The 26,061-nt window shown below is 34.4% G+C and overlaps 2 protein-coding genes and 1 pseudogene across 2 annotated transcripts; 2 read left to right on the top strand and 1 right to left on the bottom strand.

Moving 5' to 3' along the window:
• The first annotated feature begins 11,342 nt into the window (after positions 1-11,342).
• Positions 11,343-12,371, top strand: LOC122705670 (olfactory receptor 11H4-like). Its single transcript, XM_043921087.1, has one exon. The coding sequence runs from the start codon at positions 11,343-11,345 to the stop codon at positions 12,369-12,371; it is 1,029 nt and encodes a 342-aa protein (XP_043777022.1).
• A 2,943-nt stretch (positions 12,372-15,314) lies between these two features.
• LOC122705672 lies at positions 15,315-15,960 on the top strand (annotated as a pseudogene).
• Positions 15,961-23,377: 7,417 nt separating this feature from the next.
• Positions 23,378-24,516, bottom strand: LOC122705172 (olfactory receptor 4K15). The gene has a single exon (XM_043920404.1). The coding sequence runs from the start codon at positions 24,431-24,433 to the stop codon at positions 23,459-23,461; it is 975 nt and encodes a 324-aa protein (XP_043776339.1). The 5' UTR covers positions 24,434-24,516; the 3' UTR covers positions 23,378-23,458.
• Between the last annotated feature and the right edge of the window lie 1,545 nt (positions 24,517-26,061).

The raw sequence follows: 26,061 nt of genomic DNA on the forward strand, positions 1-26,061 counted from the left end.
GTTTATTTGCCACTTTGGTCTTATTGCTGGCTCATTACCTAAGTAATGACACTTATCTAAGTTTGCTGAAAATTAGAGATACCAAGGGAATATTTCATGCAAAAATGGGCTCAATAAAGGACAGAAATGGTATGGACCTAACAGAAGCAGAAGATATTAAGAAGAGGTGGCAAGAATACACAGAAGAACTGTACAAAAAAGATCTTCATGACCCAGATAATCACAGTGGTGTGATCACTCACCTAGAGCCAGACATCCTGGAATGTGAAGTCAAGTGGGCCTTAGAAAGCATCACAACAAACAAAGCTAGTGAAGGTGATGAAATTCCAGTTGAGCTATTTCAAATCCTGAAAAATGATGCTGTGAAAGTGCTGCACTCAATATGCCAGCAGTGGCATAAATAATAAATACTCAGCAGTGGCCATAGGACTGGAAAAGGTCCGTTTTCATTCCAATCCCTAAGAAAGGCAATCCCAAAGAATGCTCAAACTACTGCACAATTGCACTCATCTCACACGCTAGTAAAGTAATGCTCAAAATTCTCCAAGCCAGGCTTCAGCAATACGTGAACGGAGAACTTCCAGATGTTCAAGCTGGTTTTAGAAAAGGCAGAGGAACCAGAGATCAAATTGCCAATATCCGCTGGATCATCGAAAAAGCAAGAGAGTTCCAGAAAAACATCTATTTCTACTTTATTGACTATGCCAAAGCCTTTGACTGTGTGGATAACAATAAACTGTGGAAAATTCTGAAGGACATGGGAATACCAGACCACCTGACCTGCCTCTTGAGAAACCTATATGCAGGTCAGGAAGCAACAATTAGAACTGGACATGGAATAACAGACTGGTTCCAAATAAGAAAAGGAGTACGTCAAGGCTGTATATTGTCACTCTGCTTATTTAACTTATATGCAGAGTACATCATGAGGAATGCTGGGCTGGAAGAAGCACAAGCTGGAATTAAGATTGCCTGGAAAAATATCAATAACCTCAGATATGCAGATGACACCACCCTTATGGCAGAAAGTGAAGAGGAACTAAAAAGCCTCTTGATGAAAGTGAAAGAGGAGAGTGAAAAGTTGGCTTAAAGCTCAACATTCAGAAAACTAAGATCATGGCATCTGGTCCCATCACCTCATGGGAAATAGATGGGGAGACAATGGAAACAGTGTCAGACTTTATTTTTTGGGGCTCCAAAGTCACTGCAGATAGTGATTGCAGCCATGAAATTAAAAGACGCTTACTCCTTGGAAGGAAAGTTATGACCAACCTAGACAGCATATTAAAAAGCAGAGACATTACTTTGCCAACAAAGGTTCATCTGGTCAAGGCTATGGTTTTTCCAATGGTCATGTATGGATGTGAGAGTTGGACTGTAAAGAAAGCTGAGCGCCGAAAAATTGATGCTTTTGAACTGTGGTGTTGGAGAAGACTCTTGAGAGTCCCTTGGACTGCAAGGAGATCCAACCAGTCCATACTGAAGGAGATCAGTCCTGGGTGTTCATTGGAAGGACTGATGCTGAAGCTGAAACTCCAATACTTGGCCACCTCATGCGAAGAGTTGACTCATTGGAAAAGACCCTGATGCTGGGAGGGATTGGGGGCAGGAGGAGAAGGGGACGACAGAGGATGAGATGGCTGGATGGCATCACCGACTCAATGGGCATGAGTTTGAGTAAACTCCGGGAGTTGGTGATGGACAGGGAGGCCTGGCGTGCTGAGATTCATGGGGTGACAAAGAGTCGGACACGACTGAGCGACTGAACTGAACTGAACTGAATTTGCTGAATGTCTGTCCTGCATATTATTGTTATAATACACTTCCATCCAGCTTATTATTATCTATAATAACATTTTCTATCTTAAGTCATAGCTGTGGATGTGTGGGCACACAGTATGCTTTTATTGATCTAAATAGAATCATATAATGGTTATTCATACATTCAAGTTACTCCCTGTTTGACTCCTATCAAATTGAGCACAAAGAAATGATTTCTCTTATACGAAAGAATTAGCAGTCCAGGGAGTGTGTTTGTGTATTTCATCCATTCATACGAGCAAGAGCTAGAAGGTGCTACTGCATGAAATGAAATGGGTAATAGTATATTGAGGACTGTGGCTACACATGATAGCTGCTATTGACTCAAAGTCTACAGTGCTACCACACACATAGCGATGTTTTGAGGAATTAAGACAATAAGTTCAAGTATAATATCAGTGAATATTCTTTATATTTTGTCATCATAGTTCATGTCCCATTTGAATCTATGAACTGAATATCTTCATTTAGGCATTTAACAAGAATGCAAGTTTTGAAAAAGATAATTTTAAACCAAATAAAAATTAAAGAAAACAGTAAAAATGTATATACTTCCCAATTAAAGAAATTATATGAAAAAAAGAAAAAATAAATTATATGAATAGAAATATTGTTATTTATATGCTAACATTAAAATTATCAAGGAATAATATGAAGAAAATCTCCCAAATTTAAGTATCATTTTATTAAAATAATGATTGCAAAAAAAATTCATTAACCTGAGAAAATGGCAAACTAATAAAGAGAAATAAAACAACACATAAAAACATACTTAAAACATGAAAAAGATTTACATACACAGAAAAGTTTAGCTATATAAACAGCTATACTAAAGGAAAAGACAACAAAATATAAATATTTACTTGGACATATTTACTTGGACATAAAATATAAATATTTTATAAATAAATATTTACTTGGACATAAAAAATTTTTCTTTTTACTTATTGATAGTTTTAAATTTTCTATAATAAACTCAATTATACTTTTGATTAATATATAACTCTCTGTAAATTTGTGCAGTTATAAATACCCACACAGCTTTTTTGATTGTAAAACTCTTATTTTATATTAAAAAACTGAATATTTGGATTTTGTCCTTTATTTGCAACTTAATTGTTGCTTATTTTAGTTACTAAATTTCAGATTAAAAATCCCCTTAATTATAATCCATGTTACTTTTTTACAGAGCAATTATTGTTGTCTAGGTATAACATAAAAGACCTCAGATTTATTAAAAGCAGGGTTTTAAATATTTCACTATTTAATTTTTCATGCTTAAACATTTTTATAATTATGAAAATAATAAACATTTATTGCTGAAATTTATAAACGTGAAAAACATGAGGAAAATAATTTTTCTAATACCAAGAAGCAAACATGATTAACTTTAGTGAGTCATATATTCTTGAAAGCTTTCTAAAATGTATTTTTTGATTTATATACTTGATATTACATATACAATATGCTCTACTACTAAAAAATTCTGCAATATCCATTAAATACTGATCTTGCAAATGGGTATAGATAACAGGAACATGAAGTAAAGCTTTCAACATAATAGAGTTTAAGTCTAATTATATACCTTCTGCATATAAAGTGTAGAGTCTCAGGTCTTGTGGTCACAGAAGCCTGGCACATTAACACTACAGAGCCATCCTAAAAACTATAGATGTAGGAAAATAAATAAATAAAGTGGAACACCCAGGTTACACTGGCCATTATTAAGAAATTTTGGCATTCAGGGATTTAGGGATTCAGGTACTCATAATCAAATCACAATGGGAATTATTAAAATTTTTAAATCACAATCTATTGCCAGAAATTACCAAACACAAAAAAATATGTGTATTTTAGTGTAATAGTGGGATGCAGGGGTAAATAGAAATGGACAGAAAAAAAAAAAAGAGGAAAAAAGATTATTTTTTATAATATATCAGCTGGATGATAGTTCCAGTATGTCAGCTGGGTTATTTAAAATTTCTAAATTTAAAATTATTCATTTTAGTGCTGTTTGCATAAGTTATGAAATAATAAATTATAGGCATATCCATTAATTGAATATTTGTTTCATTATAGCAGACCTATTTTTAAAATGTTATGTAATTGAGAGGTAAATGTTCTCAGGACTGAGGTTAATAAGAAAGATAATGAAACACTAGGAAAAGTTTGGTTCCAAGTGCCTTGCCAAAAACAGTAAACCTTTTCACCCCTTTCTCTATTTGGAGTGCCTTTTCTAGTCAGGATTCCCACTTTAGATTTTATATTGTTTTATTTTTCTAAATTATAGAAATATGTGAATAAGAATAAAATCTCACCCTTTCTTCCACTGTCACATCCATACCACAAGGTGAAAGAAGAAGAGAGAGGGGTGAATAGAGAGAAAAGGAGAAGAAGGAACAGAAAGAGAGAGAAAGATTGATGTATGGATATACTTTCACATACTGTATGCTAATTCTTTTTTAAATAATACATAATATTTTTAATACATAATATTTTTAAAATAGCTTTGCTATAATGAAATAAATATTCACTAATTGACACGCATATCATTTATTATTTTATAACTTCTGCAAACAGCACTACAATGAATAATTTTAAATTTTGCTCATAGTTATTTAGGTATTTATTGGGTATTTGGAAAGGATACAGCGCTGAGAGTGAAATTTCTGAGAAGAATGTTGACAGACTGTTTTTTTCTCCTGTGAACAGTATACATGGTGCTATTTTGCACGCTTTCTAACACTGAATGTCAATCTTTATTGTAATTTTGCAAATATATAGGCAAAATAATAGTTCATTATCTTAATTTGTGTTTGCCTCATCAGCAGTATTAATGAACATCTTTGGGTTTTTAATTATTTGTATATTCTTTAAGCACAAGCTGGAATCAAGATTGCTGGGAGAAATATCTATAACCTCAGATATGCAGATGGCACCACCCTTATGGCAGAAAGTGAAGAGGAACTAAAGAGCCACTTGATGAAAGTGAAAGAGGAGAGTGAAAAAGTTGGCTTAAAGCTCAACATTCAGAAAACTAAGATCATGGCATCTGGTCCCATCACCTCATGGGAAATAGATGGGGAAACAGTGGCTGACTTTATTTTGGGGGGCTCTAAAATCACTGCAGATGGTGATTGCAGACATGAAATTAAAAGACGCTTACCCTTGGAAGGAAAGTTATGGCCAACCTAGACAGCATATTAAAAAGCAGAGACATACTTTGCCAACAAAGTTCCATCTAGTCAAGTGAAGTGAAGTGGCTCAGTCATGTCCGACTCTTTGCGAGCCCATGGACTGCAGCCTGCCAGGCTCCTCTGTCTCTGGGATTTTCCGGGTAAGAATACTGGAGTGGGTTGCCATTTTCTTCTCCAGGGGGTTGTTCCCCACCCAGGGATCAAACTCAGGTCTCCCGCATTGTAGGCGGATGCTTTTACCCTCTGAGCCACCAGGGAAGTCTTGTCCAGAAGTCTGTCTAGCCAAGGCTGTGGTTTTTCCAGTAGTCATGTATGGATGTGAGAGTTGGGCTGTGAAGAAAGCTGAGCACCGAAGAATTGATGCTTTTGAACTGCAGTGCTGGAGAAGACCCTTGAGTCCCTTGGACTGCAAGGAGATCCAACAAATTGCATCCTAAAGGAGATCAGTCCTGGGTGTTCACAGGAAGGACTGATGTTGAAGCTGAAACTCCAATAATTTAGTCATATGATGTGAAGAGCTGACTCATTTGAAAAAGATTGAAGGCAGGAGACGGGACAACAGAGAATGAGATGGCTGGATGGCATCACCGACTCAATGGACACCGGTTTGAGTAAACTCCGGGAGTTGGTGATGGACAGGGAGGCCTGGCTGCAGTCCATGAGGTGCAAAGAGTCAGACACGACTGAGCAACTGAACTGAACTGAATACTCCTTCTTCTGAAAATTTCATGTGCATGTTATCACTTAGCCGTCTATTATGTTTTCATTATTAATGTACAGAAATTCTCTAGATTTCAAGGATATTATAAGATGCTAATAGTTGAAATATTGATTTTTAATCTTAGCCTAAATTTATAATTGATTCAATTTTTACCTATGTAAACTTCCAAACGAACAGAGAAATAGCATATCAACAGTACCTCAGGAGGCTTCCTCATATCCTCCTCTCAGTCAAAAACCCTAAAACTCTTTTTATGATTTCTAATCACTCTTAATTAATTTAGCCTTCTTGAACTTCAATAAGGGGAATTATATGATAATGCTGTATATGTTTGATTACTTTGATTTAATACTATCTGTGAAATTATTCCAAGCAATTATGCTAATCAGTGTTTATTTTTTGTTACCAGTGAACTGTATTATTTTTTCCATTGTATGAACATACCATAATTTACTTACACATTACATTGTTGTTGGACATTTGGCAGGTACAAATAAAGCTGCTGTCAACATTCCTGCTCATGTTTTTTGATGGACATAGCACTCATTTCTGTTGGATGTATGTGTATATCAACTGAAACTTTTCAATTGTAGGATAAATGTATGTTTAATTCAATAAAAAACTGCCAAATATTTTTCTTTATTGTCATCACTAGTTTCCCTTTCTGTAATATAAACATGCTATTCTCTCATATCAGCTTTTATCTTCAGTGTTGTAGGAAAAATCCAAAATCAAACTGACATCTTTTTCATATGTCTATGGGCTATTTGGAAATATTTTTCATAAGATGCCAATTCAAATTATTTGCTCAATTTTTAACTGGATCATGGGCATTTTCTTACTGACTTAAATTATTTGTATCATGTATAAGCAAATCCCTTGTTGAATATATGTATTGCAATGATCTAATTCTATTAGCATTTACCTTTTCACTTAATGGTGTCTTAGTAAGCAGAAGCTCTTAGTTTTAATACTGTCAAGTTTTTTCGTATATGGTTAAAGACATTTCTTTTGAAAAATATTTCTTTCTCTCAAAGTCATGAACATATTCTCATTTTAAAATAGATGCTTAAAGATTTTTGGTTTTCACATGTAAGTAAGGATATGCTCCTTTTAAAATTAACTGTATGTGGTGTGAGTTAGGATGTCAAGTTTCATTTTCTTTCATATGGATATTTAATTGACCTAAAAATATTTACTAAAGAGACAATTGATTTCTGGCTAGATTGCAGTGGAGGCTGTGTGATAAATAACACTATATATGGGCCTCCATTTCAATCTTCTCTATTTTTTATACTTTTACTAATACTGCACTGTCACATTAAGATTTGTATTAAATCTTGATATCTGATAATATATATCTCCCCCTTTGTTCTCTAATATTGCTCTGTGTATTCTAGACCCTATTCTTTTTTACCTACAGTTTAGAATTAGCTTATCAACTTTCTTTAGCATACTTATAAGGATACTAATTGGAATTTCAATATATCAGTCAAACAATATAACTTTGGGATCATTGCCATGTAACAGCAATGAGTCATGTGGTACATAAACATGAACATATTGCTTCACTTAATTTCTCTCAGTTATGTGTTTTAGTTTTCAGAGTAAAGTTTAGTTAGATATTTTTACTCTTTATGTTATTTTTGAACTACTGTAAATTTCTTTTTCTTTAATTTTATTTTTTAAATAGTTGTAGTGATTTTGCTATATTCACTTAGCCTAAATATTATTATATTGAATCTATAGATTACTTTGGCTAGTATGCACATCTTAACAATATTATGTCTTCCAATCCATGAACACAGAATGTCTTTCCATTAATTTGGCTCTATAATTTATTTCAACAGTATGTTATAGTTTTCAGTGTATGTATCTTCAACCTCCTTATGTTAGCTTCACTCCTATTTTAATTTTGATACTATTGTAAACGAATGATATTTAATTTTACTTTAGACTGTTTATAGTACCTAGAAGTGCAAATAATTTTTTGTGTTTTGAGTTTTTAATCTTACAACTTTGCTGAATTTGTTCATAAGGTCTAACAGTTTGTTGGAATCTGTAGGGTTTTCTACTTATAAGATCATGTTGTCTACAATCAGAAATTATTTTACTTCTTCCTTTTCTATTTCAGGATAATATTTACCTCTTTTTCTTGTGTGATAGCTCTGGACTTCCTCTTATGTTGAATAGTAGAGGTAAAAGTGGGAATTCTTGCCTTATTTCTAATCTAGAGGAAATGTTTTCAGTCTTTCACCATTGGCTCTAATGTTAGCTGTGAATCTTTTCCTAAATGGTCTTTATTATGCTGAGATAATTCACTTCTACCCCTAGTGTTTGTTTGTTTTTTTTTTTTTGTATGTTTCTTATCATGTAAGGGTGAGGAGTTTGGTCAGATATTTTCTCTGCATTAGTTGAGATATACATGTGGGTTTAGTCCTTCCTGTAGTTAATATATTACTTTGACTGCTCTTCATCTTTTAAACCATCCTTGCATTCCAGGAAAAAAACCCACTTTGTCACAGTGTACAATCCTTTTAATATGCTATATGATGTTGAATATCTGTTGATGACTTTTATTTCAGCATTCATTAGAGATATTGATCTGTAGTTTTCATTTCCTATGTGTTTGTCTGGCTTTGATGTCAGGGTAATGAAATTTAGGTTTGAAATTTTGGCTATTGTAAATAATGCTACAATAAACACTGGGGTACATATATCTTTTTCAATTAGGTTTTTGTTTTCTTTGATAAATACCCAGACATGAAATTGCTGAATCATATAACATGAATCAGCCATGGGTGTACTTTATTGCACGGGAAAAAGAGCTATGATGCATTGCATAATGGTTCTTAAAGGTTTTCTTTAAAAGTGCCATATGTAAATTTGTCTTACTGGGCAAACAAAGTCACATTACCTCGTCTAACATTTGTGAAAGATAGAAACGTTATCCTTTAGGAAAAAAGGAAAATGAATCACTTAGAACAATAACTCTGTCATAGGAATATTTTGTTTTGTCCTTGATTTTAATTGTAATGTTTTTGTGTTTTACTACTAAAATATGATTTTGCCAATTATTTCTGATGAAGAGGTTTTTTTAATCAATTTAGATCATTTATTTCTATTTCTGGTTTACTTTATCAAAAATGGGTTTCAAGTTTATCTATTTTTGCTTCTACATCTGTTAAGACATTCTTATGTTACCTTTATTAATTAAAAATTGTGTTATATTTATATATTATATTCACATATGATACAATAATGGATAGCTCTTAAGGTATACATCTTACTTGATAATGTTCTATTATTTGGAAATATTTTACTCTAGAATGTGGCTTAATATAATATAATCTTTGTAACTCTGGTTATCTAAGGTTATCTATCTGGTTATCTAAGGGCTCAACAATTAGGTAGTCATTGTGTAAAATCTTATATAAACATATAATAATAATAATATTTTAGTACAGAATCATTCAAACATGTTATTAAAGTGGCTAACTGCATGCTAAATTTTTGTTAATTACTTTTTATTTTAAAATATCATAGCTAAAGAATGTGTCTCTCAACGTGGTGGTGGTGGTGAGTTTGGGGTAGGGCATTAAAGATGGATTTAGCACATGGAAAGAGGTCTTTAATATGGTTAAATACACAGACTTCTAATCACTATGCTAACCTTTATTCCAGAGACTTTTCTTCAAATGTAAAATCAAGTCTCATTGCCAGTCACAACTTTCTTCTAATCACTAGAGATAAATTTACTTTCCATCATAGCTAAAACAGCAAACTTTCCCTGCCAGTTTTTTTGTTTCCACTCCTCCTCATTATTACTAAAGAGAAATCTTCAAATTAGAATAAAAAATGTGTAAGAATCTGAAACTTAATCCAGCATGCTGAATAAAGACCAAAATAGGAAACCAGGTTCAACAGAACTACTGTGTTATGAATTCCCTCTCTAGAGGGCCAGTTTCCAAAGATGGCCTCTACAGAACATAAAAGGGAACAATATTTAAATTCTTCATTTGATTCTGTCTAGACCACGATTTTCTTTGCCACTGTCCCTTTGCCTTTACAGTTTATATAAAAAGGGAGAACTACAGAGGGCAAACCTGAAGAGTACCCATGACTGACTTCTTAATCCCATAATGCTGTTCCTAACAGCCTATTCAGCAATTCATATGAATTCCCACAATAATTCATGGAGCACTACTATATCTGGTTTTTCTGAGATATGAGAAAACTGTTGTATTTGGTTTTTCTGTATACTCAGATGTGGAAAATGGCATTCAACTATACGGAATTCTATGATATTCATCTTGTATCTTCAGGTAAGGTAAAGCTCACATCTGTCTGAGCTTTCCTTATTTCTTTCTTCTACCCCTTCTTGTTTTATAACTTAATATGGGAATTATAAAAATACTATTTCTCCAGAATCATAGCCGAGATTTTATATGAGAGCTTATAAAAAATGTTACTTCAAACATTTGCTAAAACTCTTAAAGGATTTTGCCAGATGCTCCTTTTTATTCCTGCTCTATATAAGGGTGTTCTGATCCTAAACCAGGGAAAATTCCAGAAAATGAATGGATACTCCTTCTTTCAGAAAAGTCTATCCCCTGTACTTTCTGTTACTTTTAATGAGTAGCAGGCAAGGAATTTTATTTGTACTTGAGATTGCAAAATTTAGGACATTCTTTGTGAGCATAATAAGTAAACATGACATTTTAATAATTGATACTTACTTGACTTCAACATGTATTTTTGAGAGTGTGTTTTTACTGAAGGGAGGAATTGAAATGTGAACTCTCATAAATTTTCATTTTAATATTGACTTATAATCTATTCTTAAAAAGATATAGGAAAAAAAAGATATAGGAGTATTTCTCATAGCTTAACTCAAAAAAATTTAAAGTTGTATAAAGGATTTAGATCTGCTGATATTGTCCTTAATTCAACTTGACATATTTCTCACTAATAGAACAAAGAATATTGAATAGCATTATCTTTAATGCCTTTGTATGTCACAAACACTGAGTTAACTTGGATGTGTTTTTATTTGTTTTTTGGGGGGAGCAGAATCTGTGTTTTTTTCAGTATTATTTAAAGTGGTAAGTCCTTATACATATTTACTTACTGTCAACACTTTGTTAGCTGTAGGAAATTAGGAAAGCTCTTTGTTCACTTTGTTTTTATTATATCCAGAATAGGAATATGAATACTTGAAAATCATAGTAACATCTCTGTATATGGTAGGTAGCTCAGCTGGTAAAGAATTTGCCTGCAATGCAGGAGACCACGATTCAATTCCTGGGTCAGGAAGATCCACTGGAGAAGGGATAGGCTTCCCACTCCAGTATTCTTGAGCTTCCCTGGTGGCTCAGACAGTAAAGAATCCTCCTGCAATGTGGGAGATCTGTGTTTGATCCCTGGGTTGGGAAACTCTCCTGGAGGAGGGCATGGCAACCCACTCCAGTATTCTAGACTGGAGGATCCCATGGACAGATGAGCCTGGTGGGCTACAGTCCATGGGGTACCGAAGAGTTGGACGCAACTAAGTACAGCACAAAGTAATGTGGCTCAAAGCAAGTCATCTGCCCTAATGAGTAATGTTTCATAAGGCCAATTCTAACCTGGAAATCTGTCATTCTTTTGCAGCTTTGAAAGCAAATAAGTATACCCATGTAGAGAATTGCTCTAGCTCTGTGAGTAAATTCATCCTTTTAGGCTTCCCTTATACTTGGGAAATTCGGATCCTCTGTTTCTCAGTTTTTTCTGGCACATATATTCTGACACTCATTGGAAATCTGTGCATTATCTGTGCTGTGAGGTGCGACCATCAACTGCAAACTCCAATGTACATCTTGCTGGCCAATTTTTCCTTCCTGGAGATCTGGTTTATCACCTCCACTGTCCCTAATATGCTAGCCAACTTTCTTTCTGAGACCAACACCATCTCCTTCTCTGGATGTTTCCTCCAGTTCTACTTCTTCTTCTCCATGGGCACCACTGAGACCCTCTTCTTGTCTGCCATGGCCTTTGACAGGTACCTTGCCATCTGCAGGCCCCTTCACTACCCCACTGTCATGACGGTGCAACGCTGCATCAGAATGGGAGCCTGCTGCTGGCTGTGTGGCTTCTTGTACTTCCTCTTGCCTATATATCTAATCTCTCAACTCCCCTTTTGTTGTCTCAATAAAATTGATCACTTCCTATGTGACCCAGGACCCCTTATAAAGCTGTCTTGTGTGCCAGCTCCTGTCACTGAGATCATCTGTGCCATCTACAATTCAGTCCTCATTTTCTCCACCTTACTCTTCATTACCAGCTCCTACACCCTGGTGATCAGAGCTGTGTTTAGGGTCCCCTCAGCAGAAGGCCGGCATAAGGCTTTCTCTACCTGTGGCTCCCATCTGTCTGTAGTGTCTCTGTTCTATGGCTCTATTATGGTCGTATATGTGAGCCCAACGGCAGGCAATCCAGCCGGGATTCAGAAATATGTGACTTTGTTTTATTCTGTGTTAACTCCACTGTTCAACCCTTTGATCTATAGTCTCCGGAATAAAGAGATGAAGGAGGCTCTGAGGAAATTATTTAAGACTGTGAGATTTAGGCAGAGGCCTGGCAGAAATCTTTGAAGAACTTGTGTTTGCAACTGAAATAATATATGTGAAATAAATGATTGAAAGATTAGCATTCAATTGTATTAACCACATGAGACAAATATATTTGGGGGAGGGAGAAGAACATAGTCAAATGTAATTAAATGTTTATTAAATTAACTGTGGCCATCTGTCCATTTTTTTATTGTTTGAGAAAATTTACCTTAATAGTAAATTTGTTTCATATTCAAATAAAAATAATCAAAGAAAAAATAATCAGTCAGTCATCTTCCTGGCATTCAGACTTAATACTAGCTAAAATTTTGATGTCACCATATCAGTTACACATGTATACACAATAATCAAATATTTATTACTAATATTTCTCTGGTAAGTCAAAAGTCATGCTAAATTTACAAAACAACATTTAAATTTTAATTTCTATGTCAATATTAAAGACATGACAAAATTAATTAACTTCTTTGTAAAAGTTCATTTATCATAATTGTACTTCCCACTTCCTCATCAAGATTTAGTTTAAATACTCAGAATTTGGATCCAGATGGTTGCCATTATTTCTCCATTATATGTTTAATTTAATAATTATTTTTAAAATAAATTCTCTATAAAATAAACCATACACTGCCTTTTCCTGATACATCATTTGTGCATTCTACAAGCTAGAGATAACAGCCAGTGACCCTCAGGTATTGTTGCAATTACAGAAATTACTAGATTTGCTTTGCTAACTATGTCAAGAACAATAACATCTCATACTGTCAGCCAGAATTTTCCTCATTCCACAAAAAGACCATTAATCCATTAGTTATTACTCCCCCTATCCTTCCTCTCTCCAGTCTTTGGAAACAATTAATCTACTTTCTGTTCTATAGATTTGCTTATTCTCAAAGTTTCATATAAATGGAATCATACAATATGTGTGACCTTTTGTGACCAACTTCTTTCACTTAACACAATGTGTACAAGATTCATTTTTGCTGGGCATGTTTATCTGTACTTTATTCCTTTTTATGGCTGAATAGCATTTCTTAATATGGATATACCACATTTTATCTATTCAATAGTTGATAGACGTTTGAGTTGTTTCCATCATTGGTCTATTATGAATTATACATGTACAAGTTTTTGTGTGAACATATATTTTCATTTTGGGGGGTTTACTCCAGGGAGAGGAATTGCTGTGTCGTATGTTAACTATTTAATATTTTGAGGAATTGTCAGACTATTTTCCGAAGTGACTGTGCCATCTTTACTATCATATCAGCATAGTATGAAATGTATGGGGTTCATTTTCTCTGTATCCTCACCAACACTTGCTGTTTGCTCTTTCTTTTTTTTGTCCTTTGGCTATCCTTGTATATATGAAGAGGTATCTTATTGTGGTGCTCACTTGCATTTCCCTAATGATAAGGACGCTGATTATCTTTCAGTGTGCTTATTGGCCACTTGCATGTCTTCTCTGGGAATAATATATTCAAATCCCTGACAATTTTTAAAACATTAGCCTATTCATCTTTCTAATTCTCAACTGTAGAGTTCTTTATATATACTCTGGATATAAGTCACTTATTAGATAAATAATTTGCAAATATCTTTTATCAATCTGTGAGTTACATTTTTACTTTTATGATTGTCCTTTGAATTTTAATGAAGTCCAATTTATCTTTTTACCTTTTATCACTTGTGATGCTGGTTTCATATCTAAGAAATCTTTGCCTAATCGAAGGTCACAAAAACTACTACTATGCTTATTTATATATTTATTTTTTGTTATAGATGATTTTTCCAACTTTTATATTAATTTTATATTTTAATAGGTATTTGTTAAGATCAGAGATCAAACACAAACTCCAAATCACTACTTTAAAAGTTTCTCAAGTATTTTATGGCATATCCAAATCTGTCAAAAAGTTTATGGGGCAATATGAGTCACAGCATACTTACTTATTTTTTGTTTTGCCGTCTTGATATTCCTGAAAAGATTGCTTTCTATCACACATTTTCAAAAGGAATCTATTTGATTATGTCCCTGAGATTATAAAATCTTGATCTAATCATTTTAAAGTAAATTATTTATATAATTCATAATTAAATAGTACCTTTCAGTGACATTTCAAGCATTATTTAGGGTAGGAAAAAAGAATGAGAAATAAATTACTTATATAAAAGAAAATAGGCAAATTGTGGAATATAGAGAATTAATGAAATGACTATAATAATTAAATAGATAATGTGTGACAATAAAGTTCTTTTCTTTAAATACATATAAAATATCAAATTGTATAGAAAAAAAACTTACTATGGCTAAATAGTTAAGAAATTATAATAAGGGCAATTTTGATGGTGACCAAATTGCAGCAAAAATGTGCTTATTAATGCAGGATAAGAAGGAATTACAGTGGCTATTCAACTATCCATTCACTTCTTTCACATGAGGAAATCCCTTGGGGTAAAGAAAAGAAGACAAGGGAAACACACTAAATTCCTCAGCAACTAGACTCCAGGTAAATCCAGTAATCCAGTAAAGGTATTTTCCTGGGAAAAAAAAAAAAAAGACTCATCCTTTAAATCTTCCTTCAGAATGTTGCTGATAAAGGATTGAAAGTGAAAAAAAGTGTAGTCGCTCAGTTGTGTCCAACTCTTTGTGACCCCATGGACTCTAGCCCACCTGGCTCCTCTCTCCATGGGATTCTCCAGGCAAGAATACTGGAGTGGGTTACCATACCCTCCTCCAGAGAATCTTCCTGACCCAGGGATTGAACCTGGGTCTCCCACATTGCAGGCAGATTCTTCACCATCTGAGCCACCACTCTAAAAAGAATCTAGTACTTATCTGGAGGCATGGCTTTCTAGAAAATATCATGTAAGTTATACAGCTCTTGGGAATTTTACAATTTAAGTGCTTCCAGTTGTGAAAAGAAACTTGTAAAATTCAGTTAGAAACCTAAACTCTGTGGTATGTGGTATGTCACTTCTGTGTCCAATATACTCACTAACCTCTCTGAGACCAACAACGTCTCTTTCTCTGGCTGCTTCCTGAAGTTCTACTTATTCTCCATGGGCACCACCGAGACCTTCTTGTCTGCCTTGGACTTTGACAGGTACCTTGCCTCTGCAGGCCCCTACCCTTCCCCACTGTCATGACGGTACAATGCTATATCAACATGGGAGCCTGCTGCTGCGTGTGTTGCTTCTTGTACTTCCTCTTGTCTGTTTACCTAATCACTCAGCTCCAGTTTTGTTGTCTCAATAAGACTGATCACTTCCTATGTGAACCAGATCTCCTCATAAAGTTGTCCTTATGCCAACTCCTGTCACTGAGATCATCTGTGCTACCTGTAACTCAGTCGTCATTTTCTCTACCTTACTCTTCATTTCCAGCTCCTATACCCTGGTGATCAGAGCTGGGCTTAGGGTCCTCTCAGCAGATAGGTGGTTTAAGGCTTTCTCTACGTGTGTCTCCCATCTGACTGTGCCGTCCCTATTCTCTGGCTCTATTGTGATTGTATATGTGAGGCCAAGAGCAGGGAATCTAAGAGACCCAGAAAAGTTTGAGTCAGTTTTATTCCATGTTAACTTCATTATTCAACTACTTGATCTATAGTATATCTCTAGAATAAAGAGGTGAAGGCAGATCTAATAAAATTACTTAGGACTGTAATATTTAACCAAAGGCCTGGAAGAAATCTTTGAAGAACTTGCATTGACAGCTGAAATAATATATGGAAAATAAATGAAGTATTAATATTCAACTGTATTAACTGAAGTAGAAAAATAACTTTCGGGAGGAGGAAGAACTAATTCAATGTAACAAAATGTTAATAAAGCTATGTTTATTTGTTCTTTTATTAGAGAAAAATTTGCATTAATAGTAAAATTTTTTCAGGCAAATAAAAATAATCAGAAAAATAAGCTAATGGTCAACTTGTTAGCATTCTGATTGAATGCTAGTTAATATTTTGCTACCAGTATCACACACATACACATACAATCTATCCTATTCTAAAATTATTACAAAATTTTCCAAGTGAGTCAATAGTTATTATACATGCTAAATTTATAAAACATTTAAATGTCATTGTGTCTATTAAAATATGACAAGCTGTATTCACTTTCTAATGAAAATTGATTTATTATAATTATATTTATTCCCAGTTTCTCAACAAGACTTAGTGAAAATATTCTTTAGTATTTATCTCTAGATGGTTGCCATTAATTTTTGTCCACTATATATAAACTTTTAAGAATTGTTTTTGAAAGTGTTCTATTTAGGCTAGCCATGCATTGCCTTTTTCTAACATGCCATTTTTGCCTGCTGTCGATTCAAATGTAATGGCTAGTGACTCCCAGGTACTGCAATGACAGATTGTGTTAGATTGCTCTATTAACTGTCTCGAGGACATTAGTGTGTCCTACTCCCAAGCAGAATTTTTTTCATCCCGTAAAGAAACCTTGGACCCAGTAACAATCACTCCCCACTCTTCCTTCTCTCTAATCCTGACATCCACTTTCCATTTCTGTGTATTTGTCTATTCTGGATGCAGTACTAATGGAATCATATGATATCTTGCTTTTTGTGACTTTTTTTTTTCCCTTTACCACAATGTTCATATGTGTTGTAACATGTACCATTACTTGATTCCTTTTTATAGCTGTATAGCATCCCATTGTATAGATATACCACTTTAGTTTATCCATTCAATAGTTATCCATTCAATAGTTAATAAATATTTGAGTTGTTTCCATTTTGTGGCTATCATGAATAATGCTGCTGTGAATAGTTATTAGTAAGTTTTCATAAGAACATATTTTCATTTCCCTAATGTATATCCCTGAGAGAGGAATTGCTGTGTTATGTTAGCTCTATATTTAATATTTTGAAGAATTGTCAGACTGTTTTCTCAAAAGGCTGCACAGTTTTTCTATCACACTAGCAATGTATGTACTTTGGATTTCAAATTTCTGCATATCCTCACCAACACTTGTTATTTTTTTCCTGTTTACTTTAGCCATGCTAGGAGGTATGAAGTGGTATCTTATTGTGGTTTTTATTAGCATTTTCCCTAATTGCTAATGGTGTTGATCATCTTTTCATGTGCTTATTGGCCCTTTGTAAATCTTGGTTGGAAAAACATATATTCAAATCTTTTGATCATTTAAAAATTTTATTATTTGTCTTTTTATTGTTAAGTGATATAAGTTGTTAATGTTTTAGATATAATACCTTTATCATACATATGATTCACAAATATTTTCTTCGAATCTATAGACTCTCATTCAGTTCAGTTCAGTTCAGTCTCTCAGTCATGTCCGACTCTTTGCGACCCCATGAACCGCAGCACGCCAGGCCTCCCTGTCCATCACCAGTTCCCGGAGTCCACCCAAACCCATATCCATTGTGTCGGTGATGCCATCCAACCATCTCATCCTCTGTCGTCCCCTTCTCCTCCTGCCCTCAGTCTTTCCCAGCATCAGGGTCTTTCCCCATGAGTCAGATCTTCGCATCAGGTGGCCCAAGTATTGGAGTTTCAGCTTCAACATCAGTCCTTCCAATGAACACCCAGGACTGAACTCCTTTAGAATGGACTGGTTGGATCTTCTTGTAGTCCAAGAGACTCTCAAGAGTCTTCTCCAACACCACAGTTCAAAAGCATTAATTCTTCAGTGCTCAGCTATCTTTATAGTCCAACTCTTAGATCCATACACGACTACTGGAAAAACCATAGCCTTGACTAGACAGACCTTTATTGGCAAAGTAATGTCTCTGCTTTTTAATATGCTGTCTAGGTTGGTCATAACTTTCCTTCCAAGGAGCAAGCATCTTTTAATTTCATGACTGCAATCACCGTCCACAGTGATTTTGGAGCCCAGAAAAATAGTCAGCCACTGTTTCCACTGTTTCCCCATCTATTTGCCTTGAAGTGATGGGACCAGATGCCATGATCTTAGTTTTCTGAATGTTGAGCCTTAACCCAACTTTTTCACTCTCCTCTTTCACTTTCATCAAGAGACTCTTTAGTCTCATTACTTTCTTAAAATGTCCTCTGAAGTTTTAATTTTGGTGAAGTTCAATTTATCTACATTTTCCTTTTTCTAAATTTTTAAAAATTTGTATATAGTTTACATACAATATATTAGTTCAGGAATACTACATAGTGACTCATCATTTACATTTCCCTGGGTAGTATGATCATTTTAACAATATTAATTCTTCTGGTCCATAAGCATGATATATCTTTTTATTTGTTTTTGTATAATAGTCTTCAGTTTCTTTCATCAATGTCTTATAGTTTTCAGAATACACATTTTTTAACATCCTTAATTATATTTATTCCTAGGTATCTTATTCTTTTTTGTGCAATTTTAAATAAGACTGTTTTCTTAATTTCTCTTTCCAATGATTTGTTATTATTTTATAGAAACACAATATGTTTCTATATAGTACTGTGTGTCTTGCAACTTTACTGAATTCATTTATTAGTTCCAGAGTTTTTTGGTGGAGACTTTAGGATTTTCTATACATAGTATTATGTCATCTGCAAACAGTGACAGTTTTAATTCTTCCTTTCCTATTTGAAATCCTTTCATTTCTTTTCTTGTCTGATTGCTGTCATTAGGACTTCCAATACTATGCTGAATACAAGTGGCAGGAGTGGCATTCTTATCTTGTTCCTGATCTTGGAGGACATGATTTCAGCTTTCCACAATTGAATATAATGTGAGCTGTGGCCTTGAAATATACAGCCTTTATTATGTTAAGGCGTGTTCCTCCTATATCCATTTTGCAGAGAGATTTTTTCATAAATCGTTGTTAAATTTTGTCAAAAACTTTTTCTGTATGTATTGAGATGATCATATGGTTTATATTCTTCAATTTGCTAATGTAGTAAATCATTGATTTGTGGATAGTAAACCATCCTTGTGTCTCTGGGAAAAATCTCAATTCATCATGATGTATGATGCTTTCAATGTGTTCTTGAATTCAGTTTGCTAATATTGTGTTGAGAAGTTTTGCATTTGTGTGCGTTTGTTATATTGGCTATAATTTTTTGTAGTGTTTGTCTTTTTTTGGTATCTGAAATTGATGTTGGCCTTCTATAAGGAGTTAAGAAGTGCTCCTTTCTCTTCAATTTTTTGAAGTATTGTGAGAATTACAGGTGCTAACTCATCCTTAAACTTTGGGTAGAATTCACCTGTGAAGCCCTCCAGTCCTAAAATTTTGCTGAGATATTTTTAATTACAGATTCATTTCTATTACTGGTAATCAATTTGTTCATAGTTTATATTTATTCCTGATTTAGTCTTGGGAGATTGTGCATTTATAGGAATTTATCCATTTCTTCTAGGTTGTCTAATTTATTGACATATAATCATTCATAATAATCTCTTATGATCCTTTGTATTTTTAGTGGTATTGGTTAGCTTTCATCTATGATTTTATTTGTGACTACTCTTTTTCTCTTGATTAGTCTGGCTAATTGTTTATCAATTTTTGTTTTTCTTTTCAAACAACCAGCTTTTACCTTTATTGATCTTTCTATTTTTGTTTTCAGTCACTATTTCATTATTTTTTCCCATTCTGTCATTTATTATCTTCTTCCTTCAACTAACTTTGCATTTTGTTTGTTTCTGTTTTCCAGTTACTTTACTTGTAAGGATTGATTGAGATTTTTCTTCTTTTCTTAGGTATTCTTGTACCACTATAAACATTTCTCTTTAGAATCATTCATCCTACATCCCATAAATGTTTTTTTAACTTTGTATCTAGCTTATTTACTTATTTTATTATTGGTGTATAATTGCTTACAATGTTGTATTACTTTCTTCTGTACAAAAATGTGAATCAGCAATAAGTATACATAAATCCTCTCTCTCTTGAATCTCTCTCCCACCCCTCTATGTCATCACAGGTTCCATAGATTTTGATTGATATGTTTCCATTTTCATTTTCCTCCAAGTTTTTTTTAGTGTGCTCTTTTATTTTTTCAATGACCCCCTTGATTATTTAGTAGTGTGTTGTTTAAATTCCATGTGTGTGGTTTTTGAAGCTTTTTTTTCCCCTTGTAATTTCATGGATCATGGTCAGAAAAGACAGTTGATATGAATTCAATATTCTTGAATTTGTGGAGACTTGTTTTGTGGCCTAGAAAGGTGATCTATCCTAGAGACTATTCCAAGTGCACTTGAAAGGAATGTATGTTCTTTTGCTTTTGGATAGAATTTTCTGTGTATATCTATTAAATCTAATTGTCTAATATGTCATTTAAAACAGGTGTTTCCCTATTAGTTTTCTGTCAGAATGATCTCCTCATTGATAAAACTGGGGTGTTAAGATCCCCTACTATTACTGAGGTTTTTTTTTTTTTTTGTCTTTATATTTGCCCTATGTGTTTGCATGTGTGCATGCTCAGTCCCTTCAGTGGTGCCCAACTCTTTGTGACCCTATGAACTATAGCCCATAAGTCTCCTCTGTCCATGGAACTCTCCAGGCAAGAGAAAAGGAGTGGGTTGCCATGCCCTCCTCCAGGGGATCTTCCCGACCCAGGGGTCAAACCCACAACTATGTCTCTTGCATTAGCAGGCAGGTTAGATGCCTATATTTATAGTTGTTAAATCTTCTTTTTGGATTTTTCCCTTTGTCATTATGCAATGTACTTTTCTGTCTCTTGTTATAGTCTTTGTTTTAAGGTCTAAGTTTGTCTGATATAAATTTTACTATTCCAGTTTTTGTTTTGTTTCCATTTTCATGGAATACCTTTGTTAACTCCTCACTTTGACTATGTGCGTGTGTAGATCTGAACTGTGTCTGCTTAGGCAGCATATAGATGAGTCTTATTTTTCTTTATCCATTTAGCCACTCTGTGTCTTTTAATTGAAGCATTTAGTCCATTTACATTTAAAGTAATTATTAATAGGTATGTATTTATTGTCATTTGTTAATTGTTTGGGGGTTGTTTTTATAGTGGTTTTTGGTTCCTTTCTTCTTCTCTTCTTTTGTGATAGGATGATGGTCTTAATGTTTTGTTTGTGATTGCCATGAGGTTCATATATAACAGTATTTTCTATACAGGTATATTTTTGAGTTGATGATCTCTTAAGTTTGAATGCATTCTAAGCACCTTCTTTTTACTCCTTCACATTTATGTTTTGTTTTTGACATCATATTTTTCATCTTTTTATATTACATATATATCCCTTAATTACTTATTATGATTATAGATACTTTTACCACTTCTGTCTTTTTACCTTCTTATTAGCTTTAAAAGTGATTGATCTACTTCCTTAACTATATTTTTGTTATTAGCAATGAGGGTTTTCCTTTCATAATATTCTTATGTCTATTCCTGGCCTTTTTTTTTTTTGCTTAGTTGTTGTTGTTCAGTCACTATGTAGTGTCCAACTCTTTGCAACCCCATGAATGGCAGACTTCCTGTCCTTCACTATCTCCCTGAGTTTGCTCAAACTCATGTCTATTGAGTCAGTGATGCCATCCAACCATCTCATCGTCTGTCACCCGCTTCTCCTCTTGCCCTCAATCTTTCCCAGCATCATCTTTTCCAATGAGTCAGCAAGGTTAGTGTTGATGAACTCTTAGCTTTTGCTTGTTGGTAAACCTCTTTATCTCTTTTGAATACAGTACAAGAGAAAAAACCAAAAATAGCATATAGTAGGAAATCCTAAAAAAATATTGATTTTGTAAGTGATTGGGGAAGGATAAATTCATGACTATTCCTAAGGCCTTGAAATAGGATTCTGTCATTTTCTGGACATGCATTAGGCAATATAAGAAATAAGATGTTAACTAAAGAAAAAGTCCACATAGAAATATGATAGTTTCTACCAAGTATCTATTTGAAAACTACCCTACCTATCTGAAGGGTTTCCCTAATAGCTCAGTTGGTAAAGAATCCACCTGCAATGCAGGACACCCTGGTTCGATTCCTAGGTCAGGAAGATCCACTGGAGAAGGGAAAGACTACCCATTCCAGTATTCTTGGGCTTCCATTGTGGCTCAGCTGATAAAGAATCCACCTATAATGTGGGAAACCTGGGTTCAATCCCTGGGTTGGAAAGATTCCCTGGGGAAGGAAAAGGCTACCCACTCCAGTGTTCTGGCCTAGAGAATTGCAAAGACTGCCTAGTCCATGCAGCTGCAAAGAGTTGGACACGACTGAATGACTTTCACTCCTATCTGAAAATACAGGAATCATGAAGACCTGGGGGATGTGTTTTATCTTAGAGACAGTCTCTCATCATTGTGAAGACAAGAGGTAGAGAATTATAATTCATCTCCGAAATTCTCCAGATTATTTTATCAGTATTAAACAGAAATTAAGATAACCAGATACAGAACACACTGGCATATTTATCTTCTGAATTATTTTCCATAAATAATGCATATTAAGCAACAACATTGAACAAGGATTTGTGAAAGTGTTGAATATAAATGCCTTCTGCTGTATAACCAGGCCATTTTATACCTTACTGCTGCTGCTGCGTCATGTCAGTCGTGTCTGACTCTCTGTGACCCCATAGACGGCAGCCCAACAGGCTCCACCATCCCTGGGATTCTCCAGGCAAGAATTCTGGAGGGGGTTGCCATTTCTTTCTCCATTACACCTTAGAGACAATCAGAATTGTCTTCATGCTGTCAGTTACATAGTACAGTGAGAAATGCATTCTTACTTAAGTATATCATACATTATATATGTAAATAGATTTATTATCTCTATGATAAAGTGTTATGTACCTTTTATTACTCCAAAATTGGCATCTGAGCAGTAATATTTTGAGAGGGAAAGATACAGTTTAATTGCCACTTAAATATAAATTCCATTCTCAATGTTTTCAAAGGCTGTATCTTAAAGAGGTTAAATAAAAAGTAGGAAGTAGAATTAGAAAAAAAGGAATAAAAGCACATATTTAGAGGAAGAAAGTATAAAAATAAGTAAAATTCATTCAATGTCTTTTTATCATCATTACTCTTTAATTCAAGTTAATCAGTCCTCCTCATCGGTCAAAATGATTTGCTTTAATATCACAAACATTCAATTTGTAAATGTCTAGCCACAGGCTACAGTGGTAATAACAGTTCTATAAATTTACTTTGTTTCTAGGAAAAGAACATTTCTTATGACTGCAGAAACCCGGCCAGACTTTAGATACCGCCTCTTCAGTTTTGACATAGCTGCCTTCATTTCTTTATTCCTTAGAGTATAGATAACTGGGTTTAAAATGGGAGTAAAGATGGTGTAGAACACTGCAAGGACTTTGTCAATTGAATAACCGCTGAAGGGCCACACGTAGATGAAGATGCACGGTCCGAAGAAGAGTGTGACCACAGTGATGTGAGCAGTCAGCGTGGAGCGGGCCCTGGCCGTGCTAGCAGAGGAGCGGCTCCTAACTGTGATGAGTATCACAGTGTAAGATACAACCAACAGGAGGAAGGAACTCAAAGAAAGAAGGCCACTGTCTGCAACTATTAGTAAACTGATAACATAAGTGTCTGTGCAGGCCAGTTTGGTCACTAAAGGGAGGTCACAGAAAAAGCTATCCACTTGATTAGGCCCACAAAAAGGCAAGTTAACAGTAAATGCCAGCTGGCTAGTAGTATGGATGAAACCCACACACCATGGAATGAGGACCAGAGTAATACATACACGCCAGTTCATGATTGTCGTGTAGTGGAGAGGTTTACATATAGCAACGTAACGGTCATAAGCCATGGATACAAGGAGCACCATTTCACCACCAGCAAATAGGTGAACAAAGAAAATCTGGGCCAGGCAGGCTTCAAAAGAAATAGTCTTGCGCTCAACCAGAAAGTCTGCAATCATTTTGGGGGTAGCAAAGGAGGCAACACATATATCTATAAGAGAGAGGTTTGCGAGCAGAAAGTACATAGGGGTATGAAGGCGGGAATCTGAGCTCACAGTGAGGATGATGAGAAAATTGCCCAGCAGTATTGCTAGGTAGAGCAGTGAAAATATGAGAAACAAGAAAGGTTGGAGCTCCTGGGAACTAGATAAACCCAGCAACACAAATTCAGTCACCCGAGAATGATTTGTCTCATTCATTGACTTTGGAAAGGACTTCTCTTCAGTCACTTGAATAGGAGAGAAATAGAAATCAGTGAATGAACTAATTGTGGCTTAATTTTCCAGTTCAGTTAGAGAGTCTAGTTTCTACTCAAATGTACTTGTTAGATCTCACACGTGTCTAAATAGAGACAGTGCTCTAGTAATCAAAAGGAGAACAGTCAGGATGGGATATTGAGCCAAAAGTTTTCTAGAAGAGGAGGGTGGTAGTTGGGAGGTTGGTGGAGAGAATTTCAACCAATTGATTCATTAATTGCTTAAGTTTAGTAAGTTAAGTAAGCTAATTTGCAAATGAGATTTACAAGTGAATGTTGCAAATAAATATCTGAAAAGTTGTTTATATATCACAAAAATCCACTATTATTATCTACAGAGACAAAATGTCATCTTTTCTTCACTAAATAAAATAAGAACTCTTAAAAAGAGAAAAATGTGTGAACTGCTACCAGAAGGAAATACATTTTCACAAAATTAATGTGCAAAAGACATTAGACACAAAAGAGTAAACACTCTTTTACTCTATTTAAATGAAATGTAAAGACAGATGAGCAAGTCTACAGTATCTAAAGCTAGGATAGCAGTTTTCTTTGATGGGATTAAAGGGACAGGAGGAAACATTGGAGGGGCTTTTGGATTGCTAGTAATGGTCTGATTTTGATTCAGTTGAGTGGCTTCTTAGGATGTACAGAAAAAAGGGGACTTTCTTTCTCTTTCTCTTGTGGGTTCTAAAAACCTCCTCCTGCTATAACAGTTAAAATTCTTTTCTCACTGCTAGTAAGATAGTTTGGGGCATTGGCTTCTTCAGAAACTTTCGTTCACAATTCAGCATTAGTGGAAGATGATCGTATATTTTATGTCATAAATCATTGAGATTTGCATAATACATGAATATTTTCATCTTTTCAGTTTTTTCTCTTATGACAGGGGGCTATGGACATAAGAAAGTTATGCTTTCTTATGAAGAAGAAAGTTTAGCTTTCTCATCTTTGGTCCAAAGGAGTAGAAAAAACTGTGAAGGATAAACATATAGATTAAATCTATTTCCTCTTCTGTTACAAAGTAGCTCATTGACCTCAGAAAAGCTCTTAAATCAATACCTCCATTCTTAAGAATGTAGGATGAAGATTTTGGGCAAACAAAGCTCTAAGTTTTTTGCAATATAAATCCATTCTTATTTTTAGTAAACTTATTTTATAATAATTTAACTGTCCATTTTTCCCAGAACACTGAGCTACGTAGGATGGTGATAGAGTAGTTAGATTTAAAACTTTCCCTCCTGAAAATTCTTTACTAATGTTATAATCCTTACTCCTTTCAAAGGTGATGGTCTTTCTTTTTCTATCAGTCTCCAGTACATTCTTTATTAAATGAAATAAGAATAGCTTTATCACTTAATAAAAAGACACTATTTTTATACCCAAAAAAATACTATACGATAATGAAAACGTAAATGTATTGGGAAAATATTCTAGGTTAAGATCACAACTGTGTCATGAGGCAACTGTATGACATTGAGCAAGTCATTTAACTGTTCAGGGCTCATTATTCTCAGAAATAAAACATTGAGAATAATGTTATCCTGAAAGAGACATGGAAAATATTTGCTA

The sequence above is a fragment of the Cervus elaphus genome, chromosome 12 (assembly GCF_910594005.1).
Source record: "Cervus elaphus chromosome 12, mCerEla1.1, whole genome shotgun sequence".
Lineage (NCBI taxonomy): Eukaryota > Metazoa > Chordata > Mammalia > Artiodactyla > Cervidae > Cervus > Cervus elaphus.